The sequence below is a fragment of the Ailuropoda melanoleuca genome, chromosome 7 (genome assembly GCF_002007445.2).
Source record: "Ailuropoda melanoleuca isolate Jingjing chromosome 7, ASM200744v2, whole genome shotgun sequence".
NCBI classification, from domain to species: Eukaryota; Metazoa; Chordata; class Mammalia; order Carnivora; family Ursidae; genus Ailuropoda; species Ailuropoda melanoleuca.
The window spans coordinates 129,064,554-129,091,898 of record NC_048224.1 but is presented as its reverse complement, the minus strand read 5'-3'; the positions used below and the strand labels follow the sequence as shown (position 1 = coordinate 129,091,898).

Genomic DNA, 27,345 nt, shown 5'->3' with positions numbered 1-27,345 from the left:
TGGGGTGGATGGTGGTGATGGCTGCGCCATAGTGAGAGTGTTCTTAATGCTCCTGAGCTGTACACTTAAAATGGTTAAATGGTGAACTTTATGTTATGACTATTTTACTACAATTGAAAAAAAAGAGAGCATATGGTTGCAGGATTTCTGTGCTCCACAGATGTGAAATTATTGTCATCCTTAAAGTTGGTCAAAGTCAGAGTGAGGATTAATTTCTCCGGTGCTCTTCCTGCATATTTCATGGCTTAGTATCGACATCATATTCCCTAGCAAGAGAATTTAAAGCAAAAGATAAGTGTACCAAGGAAAGATTATTAATAATGGGCAATCCTAGAAATTTTCGTTTTTGGAAATGTTTAGATACAGGAGAATCCTAGAGTGTTCTCAGCATTGTATAGAAAAATGTGGTTAATCCATTTCCCTTTAAATAACATCCTGATTTTTATTTTTCCTCTGTTTCTTTTCCTTTTCTACTTACATGAGACTGATAATGATCTACAAACCACTGACCTGAAAAGGAAGCCAGGCCCTGCTACTTACAAAGGGCCTGGAAGTCCCTGATCTCATTTCCCATCTGTCCCTTTGAAAAGGAAAAATTCTTTCCACACTGTTTTGTCCTCACTTTTATTATATGCTGCCAAAAAAATTAATCTCGGTACTTTGTTTTGAGCTTTTTATTGAAAAATGTTCTTTTGATAAATTCCTCGAAATTTTTATCAGAGGGAATTCAGTGGCCAACAATGTAAATTTCTGTGAACATTGTGGTTTCTGGGATATTAGTTCATGTCCAGGATTGAAGCTACCCGAATAAAATCTGGATAAATATAATATTTCTAAATTGACATTGGCCAGACCTTTAGGAGATGAGAATTTTAATTCTAGTTTAAGTAATGACTTTTACAGAAAACAGGGACAGATCATACTTTCATGATCAAATATATTTTAAAAGCTTATTTTTTGGATGAAACTGATCAGTTGAGTTGAAGAGTATAATTGTAATTGGTAGTTCTACTCCTTGTGCAAAGGGCTCAACCTTGTGAGATGCTTAAGAGTATGAGACAGGGCTTCTGCTTTCAAATTGCTCAAAACTTAGAAGAGATAATGACCTTATGTTTCTGATAGGAGAATGTGACTAGTATCACAAGAGAGATCGAGTCCCATGGGAATTTATTCTATTAAGTTGGAGATAGTGGGACATCCAGGTGCTAAGAATCCTTTAAGTGGTTGGAAAGGCAGAAGTTCAGTCTAAGAGAGGAGCAGGGGTTATTGATCTGGGCTTACCCATAGCAATATGAGTCAGCAGCGCAGACACCAAGAGGATGGGGGTGCCCCTGTGAGGACTGGATCTTGGGGGCACCTTCACTGAGGAAGGAGGCAGGTGGGAAAAAGACAAAGTAGGGAAAGAACCAGGAAACTGCAGGGTCCTGGAAGACAGTGAGAGGAGTTTGAAGAAGGTAGGGAGAAAGGACAGACAGTCTCACGCTCCTCCTGATGGGGTGGGGAGTTGATACCTAGGACATCTTTGCTGGTGAAGATAGTTTCTGCCCAGGGCTGATGAGGAGAGCAGATCAGGTACAGGGGTAGTGTTACATGGTCGCAGAGAGAAGGAATCATCATGGCTCAAAGTAAGAACAAGAGGTTTTATCAGGATTGGGAAAACGAGAGAATGAGCTAAGAAAGGAAGTCCAGGGATGGGGAAGACATGGAAGATGCCAGTGTTATAGGGATGTGGTTTGAAACAGGGCTCTTCGCAGGGGCACCTGGGTGGCTCAGTGAAGTGTCTGACTCTTGGTTTCAGCTCAGGTCATGATCTCAGGGTCATGAGATGGAGCCCTGCATCGGGCTCCACGCTCAATGGGGAGTCTGCTCGAGATTCTTTCCCTCTCCCTCCTCCTCTGCTCCCCCCCTCCATGCTCTCTCTCATAAACAAACAAACAAACAAACATCAGGCAACAGCAGAGGTAGAGGGAAGAGCAGGCTCCTTGCTGATCTGGGAGCCTGGCGCGGCACCCAATCCCAGGACCCGGGGATCATGACCTGAGTGGAAGGCAGATGCTTAACTGACTGAGCAACTCAGGTGCCTCATAAATAAAATCTTTTAAAAAAGAAAGAAACAGGGCTCTTTGGGGATCTTGGGAGTGGAATTCAGGGTCTTTTGGGGGGAGAAGAGAGAGAGTTTCATCTCTGAACAACATGGAGAGGATTGGCTATTGAGAAATTAAGAGTGGATTTGGCTGAAGGGTTAGTGTCAGGCTGGCTCAGGGAAGGTACAGCTCAGTGGGGGAGGAGGGCAGTAAGAAGGGTTTGGAAACCTAGGGAATAGGGTGAAGAGGGGGTGACAGTGTCATTGTTAGTTCCTCCATGGCCATAGCCCTCATCCTTTCATGCCCTGGTTAATGCAAGAGCTTCCTATCAAATCTTCTAGATCCTTTTCTTGACCCCTTCCAGTTTATCCTAACGGAGGAACCAGAGTGATCATTTAAAAATAAATTTAAAAGGTAGATTAGATGAGATGATATCACTCCTGTGTTCAGAGGCCTTCAGTGAAGACCTTATCATGGCCAGAAGGGCTGCTATGGCCTTGTCTACCCATGACCTCCCTGACTGTCTTCCCACACTGTCTGCTGCAGACACATTGGCTTCTCCTTCACCCTGGGCCGTCTCTTACCTTAGGGACTTTCTCAGGCTTTCCCCTGAGCCAGTGAATTCTTTACCCAGCTGTCTCTCACCTCCTGCAAGCCTTTTGCCAATCTTACCTTCTTAGGGAAATCCTTGCTGATTGCCATACTGCCCGACCCCCTTTGGCCTTCTTGGTCCCATTTATGTTTTATTTTTTTCTCACCACATTGCTTATCAACTTCCAACATACTTACATGTTTATTCATGTGAACTCTGTGGAGGCAAGGATCTTAGTCCTGTGCACTGATGTTTCCAAGCACCTAGAAACACATGGCACAGGGCAGGAATTCAATAATACTTGTTGAGTGGGATGAATGAGTGAGAGGGAGAGAGAAAATGAGAATGTATGAATCACCAACCAAGAGTGGGCTCCTTCCACCTAACATTTTCGTGAAAACAGCCTTTTTGGGAATGTCAGTGCTTGAGAACTGAGAAGAGAAAACAGAGGATGGGGGTTGTAGTGGCAAGATGGTGTGTGTGGGGGAGGGGAATAGCAGCAGGGCCCAAGACGGAGGCACTTGAGGTTCTAAAATGGCCTCCCATGGACTCTTGGCCGGGTGTGGAGTCTTTAGAGGTGGATGTTACTGAGAAAGGAAGATAGTAGAGGACCTGGTGGGTGAAGGAGCAGAAATGTTTGGCGTGGGGTCATTGGAGCAAAGTGGCACTTGGAGAAGAGGTGTTTTGGTGTTTGCAATCACACGGGGATGCTGGGTAGGCAGCATGGATCATGGCACGGGTGACCTTGGAAGGCTCGTGGGTAAAGTGAATCAACATGTAACAAAACACTAAATAGTTTGACAGAAATTTGGAAAGTTAAAGATGTAAAATATTTCAGCCCAACTACTGGGGCTATTGAACCTAGATGATACCTAAAGTCAAATAGAAGTAAGTTATAGGCATAGCTGGTCAGATGACTATTTTGAGCATTTAATCTAAGCTTGAGATGGATCCCTCAGCCCCTTGAAGATATACATGGTAACCTTTCTTCCTTACTGGAGCTGCAGCAGGAAAAGAAAATGATGTAGGACCATTTGGTTGTTACTATTTCCTTGACTGTCACATTTGTTTCTTTCTTTTTTTTTTTTTAAGATTTTTTATTTATTTATTTGACAGAGATAGAGACAGCCAGTGAGAGAGGGAACACAAGCAGGGGGAGTGGGAGAGGAAGAAGCAGGCTCATAGCAGAGGAGCCTGATGTGGGGCTCGATCCCGCAACGCCGGGATCACGCCCTGAGCCGAAGGCAGACGCTTAACCGCTGTGCCACCCAGGCGCCCCCACATTTGTTTCTTAATTTGTTTAAAATCTTGTGCCACTCAACAAACTTAAAGGAATATCAGTCTTGGAACCATGCCAGTTCAGTATTATTTAGGTGAGGGTGAAAATTACTTGTGAATAACAGCTTCTCTACTAGATTCTCCATCCACAACCACAGAAATATGTCAAGGAACCGTAACTAACTTTGATTTGTGTCATGCTTTCTAAATGAAGGTGGCAGCCTTGTGGGATCGGAGGATGAGCTGGCCGTGACCGCTGCTGCTCCCCAGTGAGGCTCAGCTCATGTGATACTGTGGTGGTCAGAGAGGAAGGCCGTGGCTGTCCCTCTGGATCCCCACACTCTGTTACAGGCAGAGCTGGTCCATTTGCCCATCAGTAGAGGGTATATGTCATGTGCCCTGGCATACGACGATAGGGGGCGTGGTTGATGTGTGCTCCGTGTTATTTTGGGGGGTGGGGGCATTCATGCAGGATGTGTGATGGTGTCCCAGGACCTGGGTAACTCAGGGAACTGTGGTGCCTGCCCCAAAACCATTAGAATAAGATCTTGTCCCATTGATCTCTGTGTTTACAAAGCACGTTAGCCACTCTCCTCCACACAGCCTGCTAAGGGAAGTGGCCTTTTTTCACTGAGGCAGATCCTGTATTACATGGGTTTTATTAGAAATACTGCACAGTGGGGCACGTGGGTGGCTGAGTCGGTTAAGTGTCTGCCTTTGGCTCAGGTCATGATCTCAGGGTTCTGGGATCAATCCCCACCTCTCTCTGCTCAGCGAGGAGTCTGCTTCTCCCTCCCCATCTGCCTCTCCCCCAGTTCATGCCCTTTTGCTTTTTCTCTCTCTCAAATAAATAAATAAAATCTTAAAAAAAAAAAAGAAAAATACTGCACATTGCTGAGGAANTAAAAAAAAAAAAATACTGCACATTGCTGAGGAAAACTTATGATCAAGTAGGGAGTTGAGATTAACTACATAAATAACTAGATGAAATAGGACACACGCACTTGCATATAATATTACCTGCATTAGTGGGTCTAAGATTTGATTCTCTCACGTAGGGTAAAAGAGCCTGGGTAACTCTCATAGTCCAACACTGTGTGCATGCACTCCCCACATCAGGTCACACTCCCTTCCTCCCTTCCTTCCTCAAATCTTCTTTGCTTTTTTAAAATAATGTTTGACTCACATTTTAAACCGGTCAGAGGGAATGGTAAGTGTCCCACAATTGGTAGAAATGGGTAAGCACAGACCATACTTGGAGCAATGAGGGGTAGGAGGACAGTTTTATGTATGTGATTAATGTATTTGTCCTAGGTTATTAAACATGACGAACAGACAGACAAAGTTCTAAGTGAAGGTGATCCTAAGACCATGTAAGCACATGGAGATTTATTTATACTGCATCTCNCTAGGTTATTAAACATGACGAACAGACACAGACAAAGTTCTAAGTGAAGGTGATCCTAAGACCATGTAAGCACATGGAGATTTATTTATACTGCATCTCTACATTCATTGAATATTGATCTTTATAATTATTCATAACTATAAAACTGTCTCAAGGTGGCAGCTCAGGGGAGTAGAAGAAAGGAGACACAGTAGGATTGCATGGAAAACAAAAACAAGGAGTCCTTAAAGAGAAAATCTAGGTTTTAGCCTCAGAATTACCAGATGTCATTGAACATATTAGTAAGTTCAAAATCTCTGTGGTTCCTACAACTTGAAAGGGTCCTGCTGTGTCCATTGCTCTGCCTTTTTCTGCCGGGGTTGCCTGGCAGAGCCTAGATGCTGCCAAATGTGTCCTGCTCGGAGTGTCCGGCAGCATCCTGCGCATGCGTGCTGAGTGTGTGCATGAGCTCCAGAGAGGACAGAGTAAGGAAGTTCGGCGAAGTCCCCAGATGTCAGAGGTCCTCGCGTCAGGACTTCTGCTCCGCGTTTTATCTGCAAAGCATAATCTTGGCTCCACCATGTTTAAAATAAGACTTTGGATGGCATCCCAGGAACGGAAGTGCTGAGGCCCGACGCTCTGATGAGCAGTGTGGCGGTGGCGGTGCCGGCAAACGTGGAGGGATTTGAGAGCAGTCATCCTTGGTGCCTCAGGGAAACTGTACACCGAGTGATGAGGAGAACACGAGGAAAGCTCACCAGTATCTTGGAATATGTAAATAACCAGTATCACGTTTTAACGTGAAGCATATTCACTATGCTAGGTGTTCACACAAAGGTATGGTCTTTTCAGGAACTAAATTGCATTCTAGAGAAAGACATACAGAGCCATACACAGGTAAGTAGAAAACAAAAGAAACTATGCTTGCTTATACCTTCCTTAAGATTCTGTTGCCAAATGGAACATGAATCAATCAGAGGGATGGTAGGCGTTCTAGACCCAAGATTTAATCATGTGACCTGAAGTTTAGCCCTAGGTCTCTCTGTTACTAATCTGGGTGTGGGGTAAGTGAGAAGCCTTCTTGAAACTCACTTTTCTTAATCGATATTTCAGAGATAACATTTGCCCTAAAATTTGGGTTCTCATAGATATGCAAGAATCCAAAGAGACACCACCAAGCAGCAAGGCTCTTTGCATTTCAAGCTTATGTCCCTCAGTTGCCAGGGAGGGAGCTGAGGGCCTAGGAAGCATCCCCCTTCTCTCTAGGTAACATCAGTTCATTTTTGAGGATTTGCAAAGTCATGTGATGTGGGGCAGACTGAGCCCCTTACTCATGGGGAAGCTGGACCTGCCATATGTCCCCCAAATGACCAAAGGCCACTCCTGCTTTTCTGGATTACCGCCTCCCCCCCCCCCCGCCCCGTTCTCTCTTATGAAGCAGTATTTAAGAGTGACTAAAACCAAGCTTCTTTGTAACACCAAACCAAACATAAACCAAAGGAAATCTCTAAAAACTGAAAAATTGACGAGTCTGGTCATGAAGGGTCCTGAACATTTAACTTATTTAGTTATAGTTTACTGCATTTGGAAAGTTATGTAATCTATAATATGGGGGGTTAGCAGAATGAAATTTTTATGACTCTCAAAGGTCTACTGACACTTACAAATGCATGTGACATTTTAGGAAACAGGACAGTATGTGGTGACAGAACCTACCTGATGGCTCACCAGTTCTGAGACACTGTCTCATTTGGAACCCTGAGTGATCTTACAGTTGAATAAAAGAATCCCCATTTTAAAATCTCAACTGCCCATTCACTCAACAAACATTTATGTTGTGCCAGATGTTCTGCTGGGTGTTGGAAAAGCAAAGATGGGCAGCATAGTCCTCGGGTCTGGAGTCTGTTAGGAGATGTGGGTGGAGAGCAGCTCTGCAGTCAGGTGGATGGCCTGGTGCATGAGGGAGTCACAAGTCCCCATGTGCTGGAGGGTGGAAGAAGGGCAGGAGAGTCCGGAAAAGTCATTAGAGCTGCTCAGCCAAGGTCTTTGGTTCTGCTGAGGAGCTTGGGCTCTATTCTGATGGCATTGAGGAGTCATGGAAAGGATTTATCCTGAGGCCTGATGCTAGCAGATGAAAATTTTAGAGAGATGACTGGCAGAGAACGGGTAAGAGGGACATAGAGGGAAGGTGGGCATGAGAGTGTGGGTGCCACACAGTGGTGCACACAGGAGCACTGTACATCAGTCGTTGTTGTGGGGATGTCCAGCAGGGAAAGTCACTGACGTCACAGGGGGCGGCACTGTCGAGCGAACAGAGAAGGATGGTGCTGGATGGGAGCCTCGGTAGCTTGCAGGGGCTGGTGAGGAAGAGCTGTGAGGTATAGGCGGCCCCAGCATGGTTTTAATAGGCTCCTTGAGAGTTGTTTGTTGTAAAATCCCTCCAGAAACCTAAATGGGATTCCTTCTCTAGATCCTGTCGTGTCCCATGCCTTGTCCATTTTCTTAATTATTCGTGAATTCGACATTGAGAGTTCTCAGGAAACTGAAAATGAGATCTTCTGTTGTTAATAGAACATTGTAGGTTAGTCGCCAAGACTTGATCTCCGCAAGGAGATGTGGGAAACGCCCAGTTTCCAGCCTGGCTTGGGACTGAATCCTCCCAAAGCAAGTCATCTACTCGAATCAAATGCGTCTGCCAGACGTTTGGAAAGGTTCCATCATGCTGTGCTCGATAAGTCACAGTAAAGTCCCCAGAGTTTCTTGTAGTAATGTTTCATGCACAGACAAATGCAACCAAGGCCAGTGTCCAGCATATGATATAAAGGGGCCTAACTCCACAGACACGTGAGGTTCCCTGCAGTTTGGCGCAGGCCTAGGACAAAAAGAAGGAGGTGTTGAGAGCTCCCTGTCTAACAGGGAGTAGTTGAAAATCCAAGATAACTTTAGAACATTGAAGTGGACTCTGTCCATTTGGCCCAGTTGAGCACAATATAAATTCTACCCAGGGCTTACTTGCTTAGTAAAGGAGATGGGCCAGGCTGAGGGACGCCAGCCTGAAGAGCTGTCTTCCCTCCACCGCCTGGGCTTTGATTTCTGGCGGCATCCTCTTCCCTCCCCTCACTGAGTGCTGGCCCCCTCCTACCACACCCCAAGGTTGTCCTTCTGGAAGATCAAAGTACTCTTTCTCTGCAAATGCATCAAGCCCTCAAAGGTCTGAAGGCATTGTTCTACTACGGGAGTTAAAACAAACACAAAAATGAACACCAGTACAGGGTGCTTTGTGTAGAATTACAAACAGGGTAGGGGTTGACTGCTAAGCGGAGAGAGTCCACATTTTTGCCTGAGAGTAGATGGGAGCTGACCTAGGCCCAGAGACCTGGTGGCCTTCCCTGTCAGCAGGTCATCTATCAGTGAGTCTTGGGCCCTCTTCTCGGACCTCAGGCCTTCTGCAAGCCTCCAAGCCCATCTCAGAGGTGAGATGGCACCTCAGAAATTTCCCTCACTCTTCGACATCCTGCAGCCATGTGCCTAACTGACCAGTTACCGCCTCTCGAAGACCTTCTTCACTGTTTTCTCTCAGTGTCTCAGCTGATGCGCAATGGCCTCACTTCTCTTCCGAGCTGTTGTGCTTAGAATGCTAGAGGAGCCGTCTCTTCCTGTTTCCAGGCCTGCGCTCCCTTCTGGGCTGCCTGTGATGTTTGTTTTTCTGTCTGAGGGAGGACACTCCCAGCCCTGTGCTCCTTTGAACAGGAGAGATGGGGAGACAGTGTGTGGCGGATGCATGCAGCTGGCTCACATGGCAGCCCACCCACTTCTCTGGGATCCTGTCTCTAGCTCATTGTTCATATGGCCCCAGGGGAAGGGTGGTCCTTTTGTTTCAGTCTCTTAATTAAAATCTTATAAAGTAGGGTATTTTGAACAGCAGCGGCTATGCATGCTTCCCACCAGGAATTAAGAGGGTTGTTTTATTATAGTTTTAATGCCCATTCTAAAGTGATTAATAAAAAGTCCCATACCTTATGGGTTGAGAGGGTTAGAACAGTAAAGAAACAATGACACAAAAGCACGTCTCTGTTACCACTCACCCTACATTTATTTAAGTCTACAAAGTGACTCTTCCCTCCCTCAAATCCAAGGATTCCTTTCCTAAAAAAATAAATAGGGTAATCAATCAAAGCAGACATAGTATTCATCTTATTTTTTTGGATGTCTTTTAGTTTCTCTCAAAGCGCCTCATAGCACTCAGATAATAAGCCATTTGAGAGAGAGAGACTTAGAATTCCATGTTCACAGAACTGTGGAATTTTTAAATTACACAGGAAGCCCGAATATCCTTAGAAAACTCTGTTTTATAGATGTGGAAACTTAAAACTTTCCCTCAAGATCACACAGCTAATTAGAGGCCACGCTCAGATGAGAACTCAGGTTTCCTGGCTCTCTGTTCAAACCCCTTTCCAATATCAGTTCTCAGATTCTTCCATAGGAAGTCGAATTAAATTATTCACCTCACATTTCTTGTGGTTTGAAACATGAGCCTCTCAGTTTCCCAGCTTCAGTGGGGTCAGGGTGGCGGGTTGGCCAGCACTGATGGAGAGAAGACAGAGCCAGGTTGGGGTCAGGAATTCCATTCGTAGAGAGAGATTCCAAGTTGAAGATGAAGACCAGGGTTGTAGCAGGCCATCAGGGGAACAGCTGTGAGTGATAAAGAAGAGGGTCAGGAAGTGCCAGGAAGCCCCAGGGCTGTCCCAGATGAGGAGACCTGCTGTATAGTACGTCTGTCTGTCCCTTCAGGTGACCCCACAGCCCTGCCTGGGCCAAGCACCCTGGGCTATGGCTCATAGCCATTGAAGTGACCCCAGTCTTTGGGGGGAGTCATTTCAACCAAGAAAGAAAAAAGTTTTTAAAATAAAAGAGCATCTATTTGAAATTTGTCCTTCCAGATTAGACTTGGAGATACTTACAAGTTCTGCTGTTTCTATTCAGGTCTGGGGGCAACTCTGAACTCCTTCAACTCATTGCATTAAAAAAAAAAAAAAGAAAAAAGGTCTCCTGAAGATTGACCTGGGCTCTCACATGTACTCCTTGGATCATCTTCTGAGCACTTTGGGCGAGGACTTCACCCCTTTCTCTTCCTGTAGCAGTTCTAAATTTTTCTTTTCAGTAACTCCTGACATTTTTTGGAATTCCTTGTAAGACTCCTGTCCATACTTGGCCAAGGTAATTAAGGATCTCTTGTGTCAAAAACTACCAGCATTTAACCTAAGTAACAGTAACTGACTGAAAATAATTTAGACTATTGTAGTAGCTAGAAGAGGGCTTTTATTTTTATTTTTTTAAAAAGATGTTATTTATTTATTTGAGAGCGAGAGAGACAGAGAGAGAGTGGGGAGGGGAACAGAGGGAGAGGGACAAGCGGACCCTGCATTGAGTGCGGAGCTGGACGTGGGGCTGGATCTCACGACCCAGAGATCATGACCTGAGTCAAAATGAAGAGTCAGATCATCAACGAACTGAGCCACCCAGTCGCCCCTAGGGCTTTTATTTTTAAATCGTGCTTTGGACTATGAGATTTCTATTCAGAGTGATTGCTGGAGATGCTAGCTGCATTTATATTTAAGTTGCAGATTTTATCACACTTCACAGTGTGAAATGTTTCTTCCCTCCCCCTTTCCAAGTGTGGAAAGCTACTTAGAGAATGCTGCTGCTAAACTTTTCTTAGTAGAATGGAAATAATTTATTTCCAAACATAGGAATGGGACTGATATTCTTTGAATGTCCACCTTGATGTAGATTTATATAAAGTGGATACAGACCCATTTTTTTAGCAGGAGTATGATTTTAACTGATAGAAAAATAGAAGAGAATATCACAACCATGAAAGAAAATTAAGTCCACTTTTGAGGAGGGCTTTAGTGTTCACTGAGTATAAATCTCCAAGTATTGATTGGGACTCTGTTACAAGCCAGATAAATAAAACTGCAAAAATTCAATGTGAATCGATTTGGCATACAGTAGACTATTACCCAAATAAGACTTTTAATAAACAAATCTATGGAGAAATTAAAATAGAGCCTTCACTCATGCTGTAGTCTTCAAGGGAAGACTTCAGTTTTCATAATGGACCAGAGAACAATTTGTAATAACAGAAAAAAATTATTTACAAGTAATGGATGATTATTGGTAGAGTCCTTTTTCTATCTCCATTGACTGTTTTATTCATTCATTCTTGAAACATTTATTGAGTACTTAGCACAGAGATACAGATAGGAGGCTATGTCTCCTGCTCTCAGAGGAGTCTACGGTGTGATAGGAGAAAGTGGGATGTGTGCCTGCAAGATAGTTTTGGATAATGGAGTCACAGAATGACGAGCTGCTATCAGACAGGGCCTCATGGGCCATGGTTTATAAGGTCTGGGATAAGATCTTAGCTTTGCAAGTCCAGAAACTGAATTTGTTCAGTGCAACCAGAGTTGTTTTGGGCTCCGAGAACTGACTTGTAGCAGACAACCCCACAAGAGAACTAACCAAATGCCATTTAATAATGAGCCTTGAGAATTAGAATTAATAAGCAGATCAGAATACATTCATTGGCTGTGTCAGCTCTCTCTCTTTAGCAAAGTCTAAATGGGAATCACATTATAAACAAGTGAATTGGTGAGGCTGGACTCAGCAAGGAGTGGGAAGACCTTGGGACCTGAGGACATCAAGTGGTGGCTCCTCATTGGTGCCAAGTCCAATGTTAATGGTGCCCCAGTGGCCCAGCCAATAAATTCCAACCTTTCCTTTTAAGTGGGGATAAAGACACTGACGAAATTGCTCTGCGTATGCAAGACCTGTTCTTTCTGTTGGCTCATTCTTTCCCCAGATGAGTTAAAACCATTGATTAGGCTATAGGTTGGTGGGGTTTCTCATTCTTCAGTGTTTTTTAATTCAAGTTTAATTAGAGTTCTGGGCAGTTTTTCCTTGGGCATAGGATGTATTTGTAGTTCCAGGATTTAATGGGTCTCTTTTGTGTGTCCAAAGAGCTAATCTAATTCATTATGTTTTGATTCTGCTCTTTTAACTCTCAAGTTTCTGCCCCCTTTGTACTGAATACAACTTGTACTATCCCATACAATCTTCTTGATGTCCTTTTCTCCTCCCTGTTGGGTTTAGATTCCCTTCCTCTTTCCTTTCATATCAGTGTGTGCTTCTGTGTACTCATAGCACTCTAATACTTTATTTCCTCCTCTTCCTCTGTCATCAGACTATAAGCTTTATAGGTACAGCAAGTACACTTTATCATACTTGGTGTCTCCAGCTGCTAGTTCTGTGTCTGGTGGTAGTAAGTAGTGACTCAGTAAAGGATGGATGGATGGATAGATGGATGAAATGGTACTTATGCTGAGCCCTAAAATGATCAGTACAATGTTTTGGGGGAAGAGAAGCCATTGATATTCACTCCTAAAGTCCAACAGACATCTTTCTCTATCTTACTTGTCCACTCTTCGGACACTGACAAATGTCCTAGGAAAGGTGAATGTGGAAACCAGATTGCAGCTTAGTGTGTCCCCTTGATGCTTCTGTCCTAACTCTATATTGTGATTAGTATTTGAAAACATTTTCATGAAAACAGCAGTATTCTTCAGTACGTTAATTAGGACATGGTCCTAATCTCTTAACTGTTACAGTTATTTATTTCTGGTAACAAACCACTCCAAAGCCTAGTAATTTAGGGCAATAATTTATCATTTCTCACAATTCTGAAATCTGATCAAGGCTCAGTTAGGTAGTTCTGCTTGACTTGCTATCCGCAGGGTCTGGAATGCTTCCTCACGTATATCGTGGTACCTCTACCAGTTTGGCTAGAACCAGCTGTGGGCTGACGGGGCATCTTTCTATATCTGGCCTTTCCATATGGCTAGTTTGGCCTTACTCACAGCATGGTGGTCTCAGGTAGTAGAACTTTTAATGTGGTGGTTGTCTTCCAGGAAGGAAGAACAGAGCTACGAGTTTGCTAAGTTTGGACTGGCAGAATGCCACTTCCACTTCATTGGATTGGTCAAAGCCAGCCTAGATTCAAGGAGAGGGAAACCGTCTCTACCTTTTGGTGTGAGGAACAGCATGCATGTATAGGGAAGGATAGAAGCCATCTATCTAAAAGAGATCATCTAAAACATCCAATTTTATATACAATAAGAAATAGACATAAAAATAACATTTAAGCTAGATATGTACTACAGAAGTATGTCTCAGTTAAGTGAATAGTTTTTAAGAAATGCATTAAATTTATTTGGATGAAGTCTCTGAGGGAGCAAAGGGCTCTTGTCAGAAAACTAAGCTTTGTCAAAATCAGAGCTAGTAGTTGATCGGTAATGGACTCAAACCTAGTACTCTGGTACTGGTGGGTAGTAAATAAACACACAGACAATTGGTTTAATTATGCCCAGTGCTCTCTTATCTGTTAAAGGTCGGGTCTCTCTAGAATGATTAAAGTTGTTTTCTTTATACAGTGAGAGAATAATGGCACTCTGATATGCAAGAATCAGAAAGATCCATATCCTATTTCTCTTACCTTAGAGGCATTTGGAAAAGTGTCACATAATTAAAGTTTCTTGAGTTGGTAATTCTACGGGGAGAATGTTGTAGTAAATTTTTTCTTTTGACTAGTGCTGTTATGGGAAATGGGCTGTAAATGCCTCTAATAGTCTCATTTCTTGACCTGAGCATTTCCTGAACATTTCGAAAGTATAATAATTAGTTTCAAAAATCTTGGTAGACCCAAATACATCAAGATGGATAGGGCTGTAGAGTGAATCCTTCTTTGAAGCATACACAGTTTCTTGAACAATTCCCCTTTTCTTATATTATTTCTGATTTTTAGTAATTTTGACAACCTCTTAGAGTCACTTGTTACTTGGAAACTTTTTAAATAGATTATGCCTCTTCAGTGCTTGTTGTCACATACCTCTATGGTATTTCATGGGAAGAGGTGAGAAATAAGGGTCACCATTTGTGATATTTGTAAAGAAACCAAGAGCAAGGGCTACAAAGACCTTTTAGAGGCTGAATGAATTAGTAATTCACCCATGAAGGACTTCAGTGGAGAATGGAGTTCCTTCTTTCCCTTCCTTCAGAATAAGTGGATTTATTCTAAAAACAGGGTTTAAGATTACTTTCAAAGATTGGCACTGGGCAAAAATCAGTAAAATAGGTGAAGGAAGCACAACATTGAGAAAACAGGGGCAGGAAATAAAATTAAATTATATATAAAATATATGCTGTGAAGTTTTCTGCCTGTGCTGGAGGGGAGGGATCACAGATTTGGCCTTAAGTTTCCTCCAACCAAAGGAAGAAGAAAAACATTTGGGACAAATGCTGGGAGATCCCAGCTAAAGTAGCCATGAAGAGCTAGGACAGGGTAGATTCTCTTAGCAAAATGTTTTCATGTATGCTGTTTTTGTAACTATGATCTGTTAATAGTATCCAAGGATTACAGTCCTCGGGAGAAAAAATCTAGAACATTTCTTTCTGAAGCCTGAGGTTCAGTTTCCCCATATTGACAAAACAGTACCTCCCAAATAACCTTAATTAGGGTGGATGTGCTACTGCCTAAAGTCATGAGGCATTTTATTATTTAAAATAAGTATTAATCCTTTTGAAACATGAGAACAGTTCTAATGTTAAGGAGGGGTGGTAGCATTCACAGTTCATAGATCTATTCAACAGCTATTGTTGGAGCATCTTCTGCTTGTCTGGTTACTGGGCTGGTTAGGCACTGGGGATGTGGCAGTGAACAAGAACGGAGACAAAAGGCAACTAAGAGATGAATGTGAAGTAGAAAAAACACTCCCAAAACTTATATGGAGTCCCAGAAGACCCCAAGGAGCCAAAGAAATCCTGAGAAAGAAGAACGAAGCAGAAGGCATCACACACCCTGTTTCAAGCTCTACTTATAAAGCTGTAGTCATCAAAATACTATGGTACCAGCATAAAAACAGACGCATAGGCTGATGGAACAGAATCTAGAGCCCCAAATAAACCCAAGCGTATACAACTAATTTGACAAGGGAGCCAAGAATACTGAATGGAGAAGAGACAATAAATGGTGCTGGGGTAATTGGCTGTTCCCATGTGAAAGAATGAAGCTGGACCCATGTCTTACACTACTCACGAAATGAACTCAAAATGGATTAAAGACTTATATGTAAGACCTGAAATCATGAAACTCCAAGAAGAAAACATTGGAATAAAGCTCCTTAACATGAGTCTTGGTAATGATTTGGGAGGGAGGGTATGATACTTTGAAAAGCAACAAAATAAAAAGTAAACAAGTGTGACCACACTAGACTGAAAAGCTTCAGCAAAGCAAAAGAAACCATCAATAAAGTGAAGAAGAGACAACCTATTGAATGGGAAAAAATATTTGCAAACCATATATCCAGGGGTTAATATCCAAAATACATGAAGAACTCATGCAACTCAATAGCAAAAAAACAAATAACCCACATTGAAAAGGACAAAGGACAGGAGCAGACATTTTTTCCAAAGAAGGTGTACAAAAAGCCAACAAGTACATGAAAATAAGTTCAACATCACTAATCATTAGGGAAAGGCAAATTAGAATCACAATAAGATATCACCTCGTGTCTGCTAGAATGGGTGTCATCCAAAAGATAAGAGAGAACAAAAATAAGTAAATAAAGCTATTGGCGTAACATGTTAAGAAAGAAAAAAAAAAGACAAGCGATAATAGATGCTGTCATGGATGTGGAGGAAAGGGAACCCTTGTGCATTGTTGGTAGGATTGTAATTTAGTAAAGTCACTATGGAAAAGAGTATGGAGGATCCTGAAAGAATTAAAAGTAGAACTACTGTATGACCCCCAGTAATCCCATCTCTGGGACTATATCCAAAGGAAATGAAAACATTAATTCAAAAAGATATCCACACTTCAGTGTTTATAGCAGTATTATTTACAGTAGCCAAGACATGGAAACAACTTAAGTGTCCATTGATAGATGAATGGATAAAGAAGTTGTGGTATATATTTACAACAGAATAATATTAAGCCATTAGAAATGAGGAAATTCTACCATTTGCAACAACATGATGGACCTTGCCGGCATTTTGCTAAGTGAAATAAGCCGGACAGAGAAAGATAACTACTGTGTGATCTCACTTATATGTGGAATAAAACAAAACAAGACAGAAGTCATAGAAAAAGAGATCAGGGGGCGCCTGGGTGGCACAGCGGTTAAGCGTCTGCCTTCGGCTCAGGGCGTGATCCCGGCGTTATGGGATCGAGGCCCCACGTCAGGCTCCTCTGCTATGAGCCTGCTTCTTCCTCTCCCACTCCCTGCTTGTGTTCCCTCTCTCGCTGGCTGTCTCTATCTCTGTTGAATAAATAATAAAATCTTTAAAAAATAAAAAAAAATAAAAAAATAAAAAGAAAAAGAGATCAGACTTGTGGTTACCAGAGGTGGAGGGTAGGGGGAGGAAGAATTGGAGAATGGGGGTCAGAAGGTCCAAACTTCCAGTTGTAAGATAAATAAGCACTAGGGGTGTGATGTACCGCATGATGACTACTGTGAATATGGCTGAATGATATATGGGAAAGTTCTTAAGACAGTAAATCCTAGGAGATTTCAAGGATCACAAGGAGAAAGTTCTTTTTCCCTTTCCCTTTTCTTTTTACTTTATTTATATGGGACAATGAACGTTAGCCGAACCTGTTGTAGTCCTCATTTCACAATAGATGTAAAACAACCATTATGCTGTATGCCTTAAACTTACACAGTGATGTATATCAATTATTTCTCAATAAAAGTTGAAAAAAAGAAGATGAGGGTTGCACAGCAGTGTGAATGTACTTAATACCACTGAACGCTACACTTAAACGTGGTTAAAGTGGGGCGCCTTTCTGGCTCAGTTGGTGGAGCTCGTGACTCTTGATCTCAGGGTCATGAGTTTGAGCCCATGTTGGGTGCAGAGTTTACTTAAAAAAAATCTTAAAAGGGTTAAAATGGTAAATTTAATGATATGTCTGTTTTACACTAGAAAAAGGCAGTTAAGACAAGTACAAGGCAACGAAGTTGAACTAGAGCAAGCACTTGGGGTTGCCGAGTGTTAGGGATTCTGAAAGCGGCTCCTACCCTGCCCGGGGTTGGGGGGGGGAGCAGAAGGGCTCCCTGGAGGGGTCACGGGGCCCCTGACCCAGAAAGGAGGAGGAACCATTGCCGCGCACACGACTTTGAACTTACTGGTGCCCAAAGGGATCTGTTGTGCATGACCCAAGGAGGAAGAAGCAGAGGGCTGGCAGAAACCGAAGTGACTGTGTCCCTGTGAGGCCCCACTGCACCCCGAGGCTGGCTGGCACCTTTCCATCTCGGAGTAACCAAACCCTCTGCTTTCCTCCACAGACAGCCACTCTGAGGCGACAGGGCCGGTACATGTGCTCCACGGTTCCCGCAGACGCGCAAGAGGAAGCACAGAGCTTATTTGTTACGGAGGTAATGTGCTTTTCTACATTAATTTACACGTTATTTTAAAGCCATTTTTTGCTAACACGCCCCCTTCTTTAAACTTCAATATTTTCAAGAAAGTGTCAAAGATGTAATTACACTTTTATAGTGGAAGTTAAAACAGGAGAATAATATGGGGTTTTCAGAGTCTGAAGCTTAGAAATGTCAATGGGTCATTTCTGATGGCTGTTTAAAACATGAATTCTACAGAACTTACAGGTGTAGCATAGGGGTAACTCTTATGAACTCACTGGGAATCTTTGGTGGAGGCTTTGATATTGAGATTATTTTCAGCTGAGACTTAGCATACATTTATGTATTTGTTTACTTCATTTATTTGTTTATACACGTTAACTTATTTTCAAGACTAGTTCAATATTCATGAAGTGCCAGATGATAATGAGCGGGGCCTCACTATCTCTGATCAATGTACGATTATTGTCACTCTTGTTTGAACAAATGATGATTATCTTGTCAAAGAGGAGAGAGAAGTTACTGCAATTAGACTGCTCCCCCCACCCCGCCCCGGCCTTGGGGTGTTTGTTTCTTCTTCCAGGTGTTTTTAGATAACATGAACTAATTAGGTCTTTTAATTTTGTTTCTTGAAGTGTTCTTTCATTTAAAAATAAGGCATTTTTATCCCTATTTTTCTAGTTGCTTTTTAGATGATACGTATGCCCATCAGTAAGTTTGCCCACCCCAGGGAAGTTATGCTTTTAAAAGTGAAGACCAATTAAAATGACAAGATCATAGTCACAATATTTAGTTTGCACTGAGATTTTTGAAAAATTAAATATGTGTTTAAAATTGTAAAAGTAATGATCTTTCATCCTTCTGAAAAGAACTTCTTGTCTTTCTTCCTTGCTACGATATTAGTAAAATTAATTCCAGACAAAGAGAGCCAGATATGTTTATATAGTCTTAAATGTTTATTTTAAAGCAGGACGCAGACAAACTGTGACGGACCCACAGGCAACATGTGGCCTGCAGGCTGTTTTTGTAAATAAAGTTTTATTGCAGCACAGCCACACGCCTTCGCCTTCGTTACTGTGACTATTTTCACATTATAACTCAGAGTTGAGGGTTTGCTGCAGCAACCATGTGACCCTCACAGCTGAAAGTACTTACGATCTGGCCTTTTGCAGAAAGAATTTTGTTGACCTGCTATTTTAAAACATGGAGCAACTTATTGATCACTAATTCAGTTCTCCCAGTTGCTTAAGAAATACGATTTTGGAGGGACGACTCTCCATTCAGTTATTCAGTCACCGCCTGTTGAGCAGTAACAGCTTCGAGCTATGCTGCCAGAGCCAACAGAACTCAGGCCTCTTGGGACCCTGCCACTAGGGTGGAGTGAAACAGCACTTCCTCTCCATCCTCTGGTCCAGCCGAGAATGACCTAATGGCTTTCTTTTTAAAACAACTTCAAAAACCTTTCAGCATTAACTTCAAAATATTATTGAATTTCGCAAGTTTGAAAGGTCAGTCATGGAATCAGCCAGTGGGATCCCTGTCTTTCTAGAGTTACAGTTCTCTGGATGCTGATTTCTGATGTAACCCCTCATCTCCCAGACTTTTCTACATCCCCGGAGGGGTGGGGTTGCTCGCTTTATTCTGTGCTTCAGCCTTAGAAGCTAGCTGTGCACTGTCAACAAGGGCATATTAAATGAATGACTCTCTGGCTACCTGTGTTTAACTGCTTAACTCTGTTTCTTATAGTTTCTTATAATGTAAAATATTGAAACATGGTAATGATCTTTCTTACCCATTTTACCTAAGATGTTAAGAATCTGGGCACTCAGGTGTTGCATTCATAAATGCACTGATTGTATACAAGTGTGTGCTTATTTGTTTATTATTTAGCTGGGCAGGTACGTGTCATACTTCAGAGTAGGTTTAACATCCTGCTGGAGACTTTGGTGGTACTATTTTAGTTGCCAAGCTTGTTCAGAAAGCTGAACAGAGAATAGGAACGCGTGCACAGGCCTGTGTCACACCTGGTCAGACCTGACCTGGCTGGGCTAAGGGACCTAGAGAGAATAGCGGGAAAACCCAAACCTGCAGGTAATTCTGAAATCACACTTGGTTTGGAATATAATTTTGAGTGTGAATGTCCGATGTTCTTAATGTGAAAATGCTTTGAAGGTATTTTAGGAAAGCATTTACAAGAATGAAATAGTATTTAAAAACATTTATTACTACCTGGCAAAGAGATTGAAAAGTTGTTCAGCTCCCCCATCCACCTCTCCTCCTAACCCTTCTCTGCTTTCAAAACGATAACAAAAATCTTACACTGCCCACCCTTCACGACCTTGCCTGTAGAGTGCTTAGCATAGAGTCTGGCATGAGAGAGGCACTCGATATTGTCGTTGTAGTTATATTCATGACTTTGGTGTGGAGGGGAGTTTGCTTCAGAAGGCCTTTGGGCATGAGCTGTGAAACTGATAAGGTTGGCCATCTAAATGATGAAGTGAAGTACGCAGAACAGAGATGTTGATCATGATGTTGATTACAGCCAGAGTCAAGTCAACTAGGTAAGACGTAAATACATGGAACTGCCTCTTCACTTACTTATTTCACTCACTCATTCAGTGTTTTTCCACACTCAAGTTTACATACGTGTAGCCAAGAGCCGACTGTACAGAAAATCACTTTAGCTGATGGTAACTTAATTGAACACTTCCCCTATTGATTTTGACTCATTCATATTTGAAGTTCTGGCGGATGCGGCCTTATAATCTTTGGAGTCTGCACGCTACTTAGTGGATCATCCTGGGTAGATGAGTGAAAGACACCGTGCTGGTCCATTGAGTCTGTTGGGTAGTAAGATAGTTTAATGCAATGTAGGGGATATAGAAGCTTACTTTTTTCCCCTAGGGTTTCTTCCAGCTGGTGTAGGAATTAAATTGATATGAGAAATATTAACAGGAGGGAAAAAAACCCAAAATCTTATTATGTGCATATGGAGGTCCAATAATGAAACTGAAACCCCAAGAAATGCCCAAGGCAGGCAGTTTTTATACATTTTATACAAAAAGACAATAAATTTGTAAGGAATTGACAGGATAAAGAAGCCAGGTGTTTGGGAGCGTTAATTAGTAAGGAATTGTAAGGCTGAGGTAGTAGATGAGAAAAAACTGATGAGGTTTATTTCTGTAGCTTTCTCAACTTTAAAGCCTCTACCTCTGGTGATAAGGATTGTTTTTACTTCTTAGTACAGGAGAGTAATTTTCATATGGGAGATTTGTTTCCGGCTTTCAGGGACAGAGGAGGGTCTCGGTGTCCTTGGGCAGGTTGATCCCCAAGTAGCTTCAGGTCAAACCCTGGGCGCTACAGCAGCGGGTAGGTTGGCGCATGGTAGAAGGTAAAGCTCCCTACTTTAGTTCGCACGTATAGGTATGCATACAAGGTGACATTGCGATGCCACTGTGAACTGGACTCTGAATCTTTTCTCCTAATAACCTCACGATGGTCCTTACAAATGGAAGGAAAAACCGAGGGCAGATTTATAGTATACTTCATAACAGAGCAAGTTGTAACATTAGTAAACACCGTGACAGGGTCTTTAGGTTCGCACTTTCCATCCACTTTCTCATTCTAGTCGAGGGCACATGACTTCTTAAGAACCAAGGGCTTTGAAGGCAGAAGCAGTGCACTGTTTGTTATGCAAGTGCAGAACTGAGGTGAAGTTTGCCCCCTTGTAAAATCTGCTCTCTGATAGTGAATGACGGTAGCTTAAAGTGACCCCGTTCCCAGGGGTAATGTTTTAGTGATTTTTTTAAGCTTTACAGGAACCTCTGTTGGTAGAATTTCAGGCACGAGAGGGTGGAGGTGAAAGCATTTTTTTTTTTTTGATGTTTGTGTGGATGTGCATTCATAAACCTTCCCAAACGTTCTCCAAAAGCCATCACATTATCTTTTTTCTTTTCATCTTATGCTTCTATTTTTTATCCCCCCCCATAGTGCATCAAAACCTATAACTCTGACTGGCATCTTGTGAACTATAAATTTGAAGATTACTCAGGAGAATTTCGACAGCTTCCAAAGTGAGTAAATGGTCAGACCACACAAGGTGGGGTTATACACATGGGCAACAATTTTTTGCACTTGAAATGCTTAGGGAGGTATGTAACTTCATATGCGATCAGAGTAATTGGACAAAATATTTCTAGATGGTTCATATGTATATGGAATAGCTGTTATTTCCAGGGTATTTGATAATAGGATTCAAACCTAGCACTCTCGGCTTGGTAAATGGTAAAAACACATGGATGGCTTAGTTATGGCCAGTGGTTCTTTTTAGGATACCACTGTTAAAACATAACAGGTAAAGTACTTTCTGTGAGAAATAGAAGACAAAGAAAATGTAAATGCTACAGTGTGTTTTATCTTTGAAAGAATATATTGAAGAGACATAAAAAGCATTTTATACTGAATAAATTTTATGTTAAAAAAAAGTAAATCAAAGACCAGACATTTCCCCAGACTATTATCTTTACCTTCTTTAAAGTATTAGCACGTTCTGAATACACCAAAAATAAGTGTGTTTGTATTGATTAGTGGTCATTAAAGTGAACCATGGGTAGGTAGGTCTTGCCTTGAGAGGTTATGTTACCAAATGGTACATCCTGAATGATGCAGTTGGTAAATTTAGGTATAGCTGATTATGAAAATCAAAATCAAAATCAAATAGTGATGGGTTGTATTTCCAAAGTAACCTTCGCCAATGAAAATTTTACCTATAATGGAGACCCTGTTAATACATTTTTCTCTGTTTTGTGGCATCTGTGAAATTGAACCGTTGAAACTCTTCTCAGTGGACCTAGCTGTTTGTTTTTCCTTTTTGTGTAGTTCAGCCACTCCTTAGGAGTGTTCAGCCAACTTCCCAGATTGACTCTTTTTGAACCTCAGCTTAAAACACTCCCTTCCAGCATTATCTTCTCCAGATGCGTATACTCCTTTGTTCTATATTTACCCAATACTTACTTGGGGATTTTTAAGTTCTTTCCATTTGATTGGATTAGCCTATCTCCAACTGATAGTCTGGTTCATACTATTCTCCTGGCTATCACAGAACTGGACTGTGAGATGTAGTGAACTTACTGGATGGGATACTTTTACCACTGGTTGATTTCACCTTGGCATTAATAATTTTCCAGTTGTGTGGTAAGAAAGAGAGGGAGGTTTCTAACAGTGATTAAGAACATAGATTCTGTTTGCCTGCATCCTCTGCTCACTGTGCCCTCTGTGAGCCTCAGTCTTCTCATCTATTAAATGGTCTTGACACCAGCCCCCACCATCTAAAGGACTGAAGGAGATAATACACGTGAAGCCCAGTGCTTCGAACATACTGTTTAGTAAATGCTGTCCACTGTTGTTGCTTTTGTTGTTAACATGGTCATCGTCGAGACCGTGCCTCCCACTCTAAAGGCCACAACCCCATTTTCTCTTTTTTCTTACAAATTTCATTTGAAAAGTTACTCTACTGTGGCGCCTGGGTGGCTCAGTCAGTTAAGCATCTGACTCTTGATTTTGGCTCAGGTCATGATCTCAGGGTTGTGAGTTTGAGCCCCAAGTCGGGCCCTGCACTCAGCACAGAGTCTGCTTTAGATTTTCCCTCTTCCCCTTCCCCCACTTGTGCCCTCTCTCTCTCTCAAATAAATAAAATAAATCTTTAAAAAAAAGTTATTTTACCAAGTCTTTATTTATTAATACACTTTCCCCCTTTCTTTTTTTTTAAGTAGGCTCCACAGAGTCCAACATGGGGCTTGAACTTATGACCCTGAGATCTGAGACCTGAGCTGAGATCAAGAGTTGGACACTGAACCAACTGAACCACCCAGGCGCCTCTACACTTTCCCATTTTTAATATATCTATGCCAGCTCTTCTGCTTGGCTTTTAGGGGCTCTCTAACTCTTGGGTCGGCCACTTTGCCGAGCAGTAGTGCTGATTGTCTTTATTCTTCAGCTGAGTGGGCCAGCTTTGGATTTGTTAGATGTTGGTTCCTCTGATAGGGGAAGAAACGCATGGATTATAAAACAGATTTCTTTTTTTCTCTTTATAGCAAAGTGGCCAAGTTGGATAAACTTCCAGTTCATGTCTATGAAGTCGATGAAGAAGTTGACAAAGATGAGGTAGGTGATCACTTGCAGATTTAAAAATTGATTTAGTTTACAGATTTGCAGGATTGGTTGGAAAATTACCAACATTTAGCCAAAAGAGGAATTGGAATGTTTCTTGAAACAGGGGAAGAATTTTTTTTTAAATGTATCGTTGGATTGATTGAAGTTAGTTCTCCCTTTCAACTTGACTGCCTAGCGGTACAAGTTCTTCCTGTCTTGTTTATTTGTTCTGAGATCATTTTCAAAGGCCTGGATAAGATTTGGCTACATTGTTAAAAAATATCAAGATTACTTAGACCTTAAGTTTAGGTTGTTTTTCAACAGGATATCTTGAGACAAACTGGCCACCAGTAGACTTTTGATAGGCTGGTGATGGGTAGTAAGGAGGGCACATATTGCATGGTGCACTGGGTGTTACACGCAACTAATGAATCATCCGAACTTTACATCAGAAACCAGGGATGTACTGTATGGTGACTAACGTAATATAATAAAAAAAACATTAAAAAAATAAAATAAATGGCTCTTTCTTCAGTAATGGCTTTGAATGAAACACATGGTACTAAGAAGCTTTTCTTTTTCTGTCTTTTCTTTAAACAAGCCCACTTCCCCTACTCTTGGAGAAGTGCATAAAGAGAGCTGGGCATTAAGGTGACTGAGCAAGTGAAACCTAATAAAAAGTCAGTGAAACCTGTTGCTGAATTTCTCATTCTCTGCTATTCAACATTAGATGCCTCATTGTGAGTTGGGGGCGGGGGAAGGGTTTATTTATTTAATTATTTATTGTCAGCTAAACCATAATACCGGCCATTCAAGAATGTTAAAATGTCCATGGTAGCAAATTATTTTAGAAACCACTTCTAAAATAATTTTGGGAGGAGTTAAGTGGTCATCCAAAACAAAAAGATATTAAAAAAAAAAACTTGGTGCTGATTATTAGTAAGAGGAGAACCAATTGAAATAATGCACGTAAGGACCCACAACNTTGGGAGGAGTTAAGTGGTCATCCAAAACAAAAAGATATTAAAAAAAAAACTTGGTGCTGATTATTAGTAAGAGGAGAACCAATTGAAATAATGCACGTAAGGACCCACAACAAACTGCAAAATCCTAGACAGGTAAGTTATTTCTCTTATTGCCAATAATAAGAACAATAAAACCACCAATATTAATATTGAAATGGTCTAAAACAGAACATAAGATGTGTTTTTCTGCAACTGTTTACTTGATTATGCAAGAAAGATCATTATTAGAGACTAGTCTTCGGAAGTGTGAGTCAGGTAACGTGACTCCATGTGGCCCTCTCTTCGTACTGAATGCACTGATGTGTCCAGCGGACACTTCCTTAGAGGGGCGAGGAGGCCACAAAGGAGCCACACGAGAGAGAGCGTGGAGGGCCTTGGGCCAGGGTGCGGCAGATTGGCCACACTGTGTATGTGTGTGTGGACACATGTCATCTGTCTGTCCGTCTGATGTACAAGTGTATGCCTGACGTATTTTCAGCGCAGCCGGCGGCCCCGTGCTCACCTCCCTACACTGGAGCCCACAGCTGGAGTCAGAACCTGCAGCAGCGAGTTTCTTTGTTTTTCTGGCTATGTCCCTGCACTTTTCTGACTCCTCTCCTCTCCGCTGTCTCTGTGCCTTCGTGTCTGTCTTTCCTTCCGCGGTGCTGCCCCATCCCTTTCTTTCATCCCTCCTTTCTCTGTTGCCTCTCATTTCCTTCCTTTCTTCATTCACCTTCCCCTGAACCGAGCCTCTGGGAAGATTTCCAGGAATTTGCTTTTGTCCTCCAATTATAGGGGAGTATAATTTGAAAACATTTTTCATGAAACCAGGCAAGACCTTACAACCTGAGCGGTCAAGTATGGTATGTACTTTCTGTGGCTCATTAAACACTTAAAAATAAAAATTTGGACTGAAACTAGCTTTGCCTTTTAATGGGCTAGAGCATTTTCAGGAATTTAGGCTTCTCCCTCTCTTTTACTGCCAAACAGACTCCAAAGTGACTCGCGGCAGATGGTGACTCCAGGGAAGGGGCAGGATAGGTCCACCTGGCACCAGTGGAATGATTTTCCCTTTGACCAGACTCACAGCCAGTAAGATTAGTAGTAATGGGAGCTTGACTGTGGTTTGCCTTCTCTCCTAGGATGCTGCCTCCCTCGGCTCTCAGAAGGGCGGGATCACCAAGCATGGGTGGCTGTACAAAGGCAACATGAACAGTGCGATAAGCGTGACCATGAGGGTAAGGCGGCCCATCACCCTGCATTCCCCTCTCATTAAACCCTCTCTGCTATAGGTCTTGGGAATAATGCTCTAAATGAATGGGTATGCTGTTCTTCCTGACAAAAGTGACACTGTCTGTTTAGTAAGATGCCTCCCTGGTGATGGACCCCCGTTGGTACCATCCCCCTTCCCCCCACTTCCCCTGCTTCACCCTCCGACCATCAGCATGATGAGACCATCATTGGGCTGGTGTGAAGGTGCAGTTGCCGACATGGGCTTTCTTCGCTGTGTCCACTGCAAGAGAGGATCACGTCACCCAGGGGCTAAGTCTAAGCGCTTTGGGGATGCCTACTGTGACAAGGTTAGGAAAGGCAAAACTTGAGGTCTAAAGGGAAAACTGTTGAATTGGAAGGGGGTTGCAAAGAGAAGAGCAAAACTAGTATAAAAAGCCATTCAGGAGAGAAGGAGAACCAGAGAAAGACCAGGATAAATAATAAAGAGGAGAAATAATGGAAGGGAGATAGGATGGACAGGGAGATAAAAAAGAGTTCAAGGGAAATGCTGATCATCATAATCCTGAGGCTGGAAAATCATTCAGTGTCACGAGGCAGAGAAAAGTTCCTGTTCTGTGTGAGCAAGAAACCCTGGGGATTTGAGAAAGTTTCCATCCTTCTGTGCTGCATCCCAAATTGGAACTCATTGCACTGCTTTTGGGTGGTTATGTAAAAATATCAAATTCTGTGGGTGAGAAAAATGACCCATGCATGTTAAGTGAACCACCGCCTCAGATTTTAAATGAACTGAAATTATTAAACGTGATGGAGAGTCTTAACTCACCATTACCTGGGGCGTTGGCCAGAACTGGATTTGTTTTGGAGAGAATAGAAGTGGTTTTTACATATGTATACAGCTGTGAGTTATAGGTAGACATTGTGACTCTTCATTTTGAAACAATAGCTGTGTGTGTATTCTTCTCTCAGTCATTTAAAAGACGGTTTTTCCACCTGCTTCAACTCGGTGATGGATCCTACAATTTGAATTTTTATAAAGATGAAAAGATCTCCAAAGAACCCAAAGGATCAATATTTCTGGATTCCTGTATGGGCGTGGTTCAGGTAAATATGAATAGGGTTCTGTCATCAAGTTTTCTCATCT

At 42.2% G+C, this 27,345-nt stretch overlaps 1 protein-coding gene across 27 annotated transcripts in view; it reads left to right on the top strand.

Annotated features, from left to right (window-relative positions):
- The window catches only part of DOCK9 (dedicator of cytokinesis 9), a 271,968-nt gene that overhangs the window by 126,232 nt on the left and 118,391 nt on the right, over positions 1–27,345 (top strand). For all 27 annotated transcript variants that reach the window (XM_034665402.1, XM_034665417.1, XM_034665414.1 and 24 more), the window contains exons 3-7: positions 17,743–17,832; positions 21,808–21,890; positions 23,910–23,979; positions 26,114–26,209; positions 27,171–27,305. In XM_034665402.1, the coding sequence (XP_034521293.1) occupies positions 17,743–17,832; positions 21,808–21,890; positions 23,910–23,979; positions 26,114–26,209; positions 27,171–27,305 (474 nt within the window). The remainder of the gene's footprint in view (positions 1–17,742; positions 17,833–21,807; positions 21,891–23,909; positions 23,980–26,113; positions 26,210–27,170; positions 27,306–27,345) is intronic.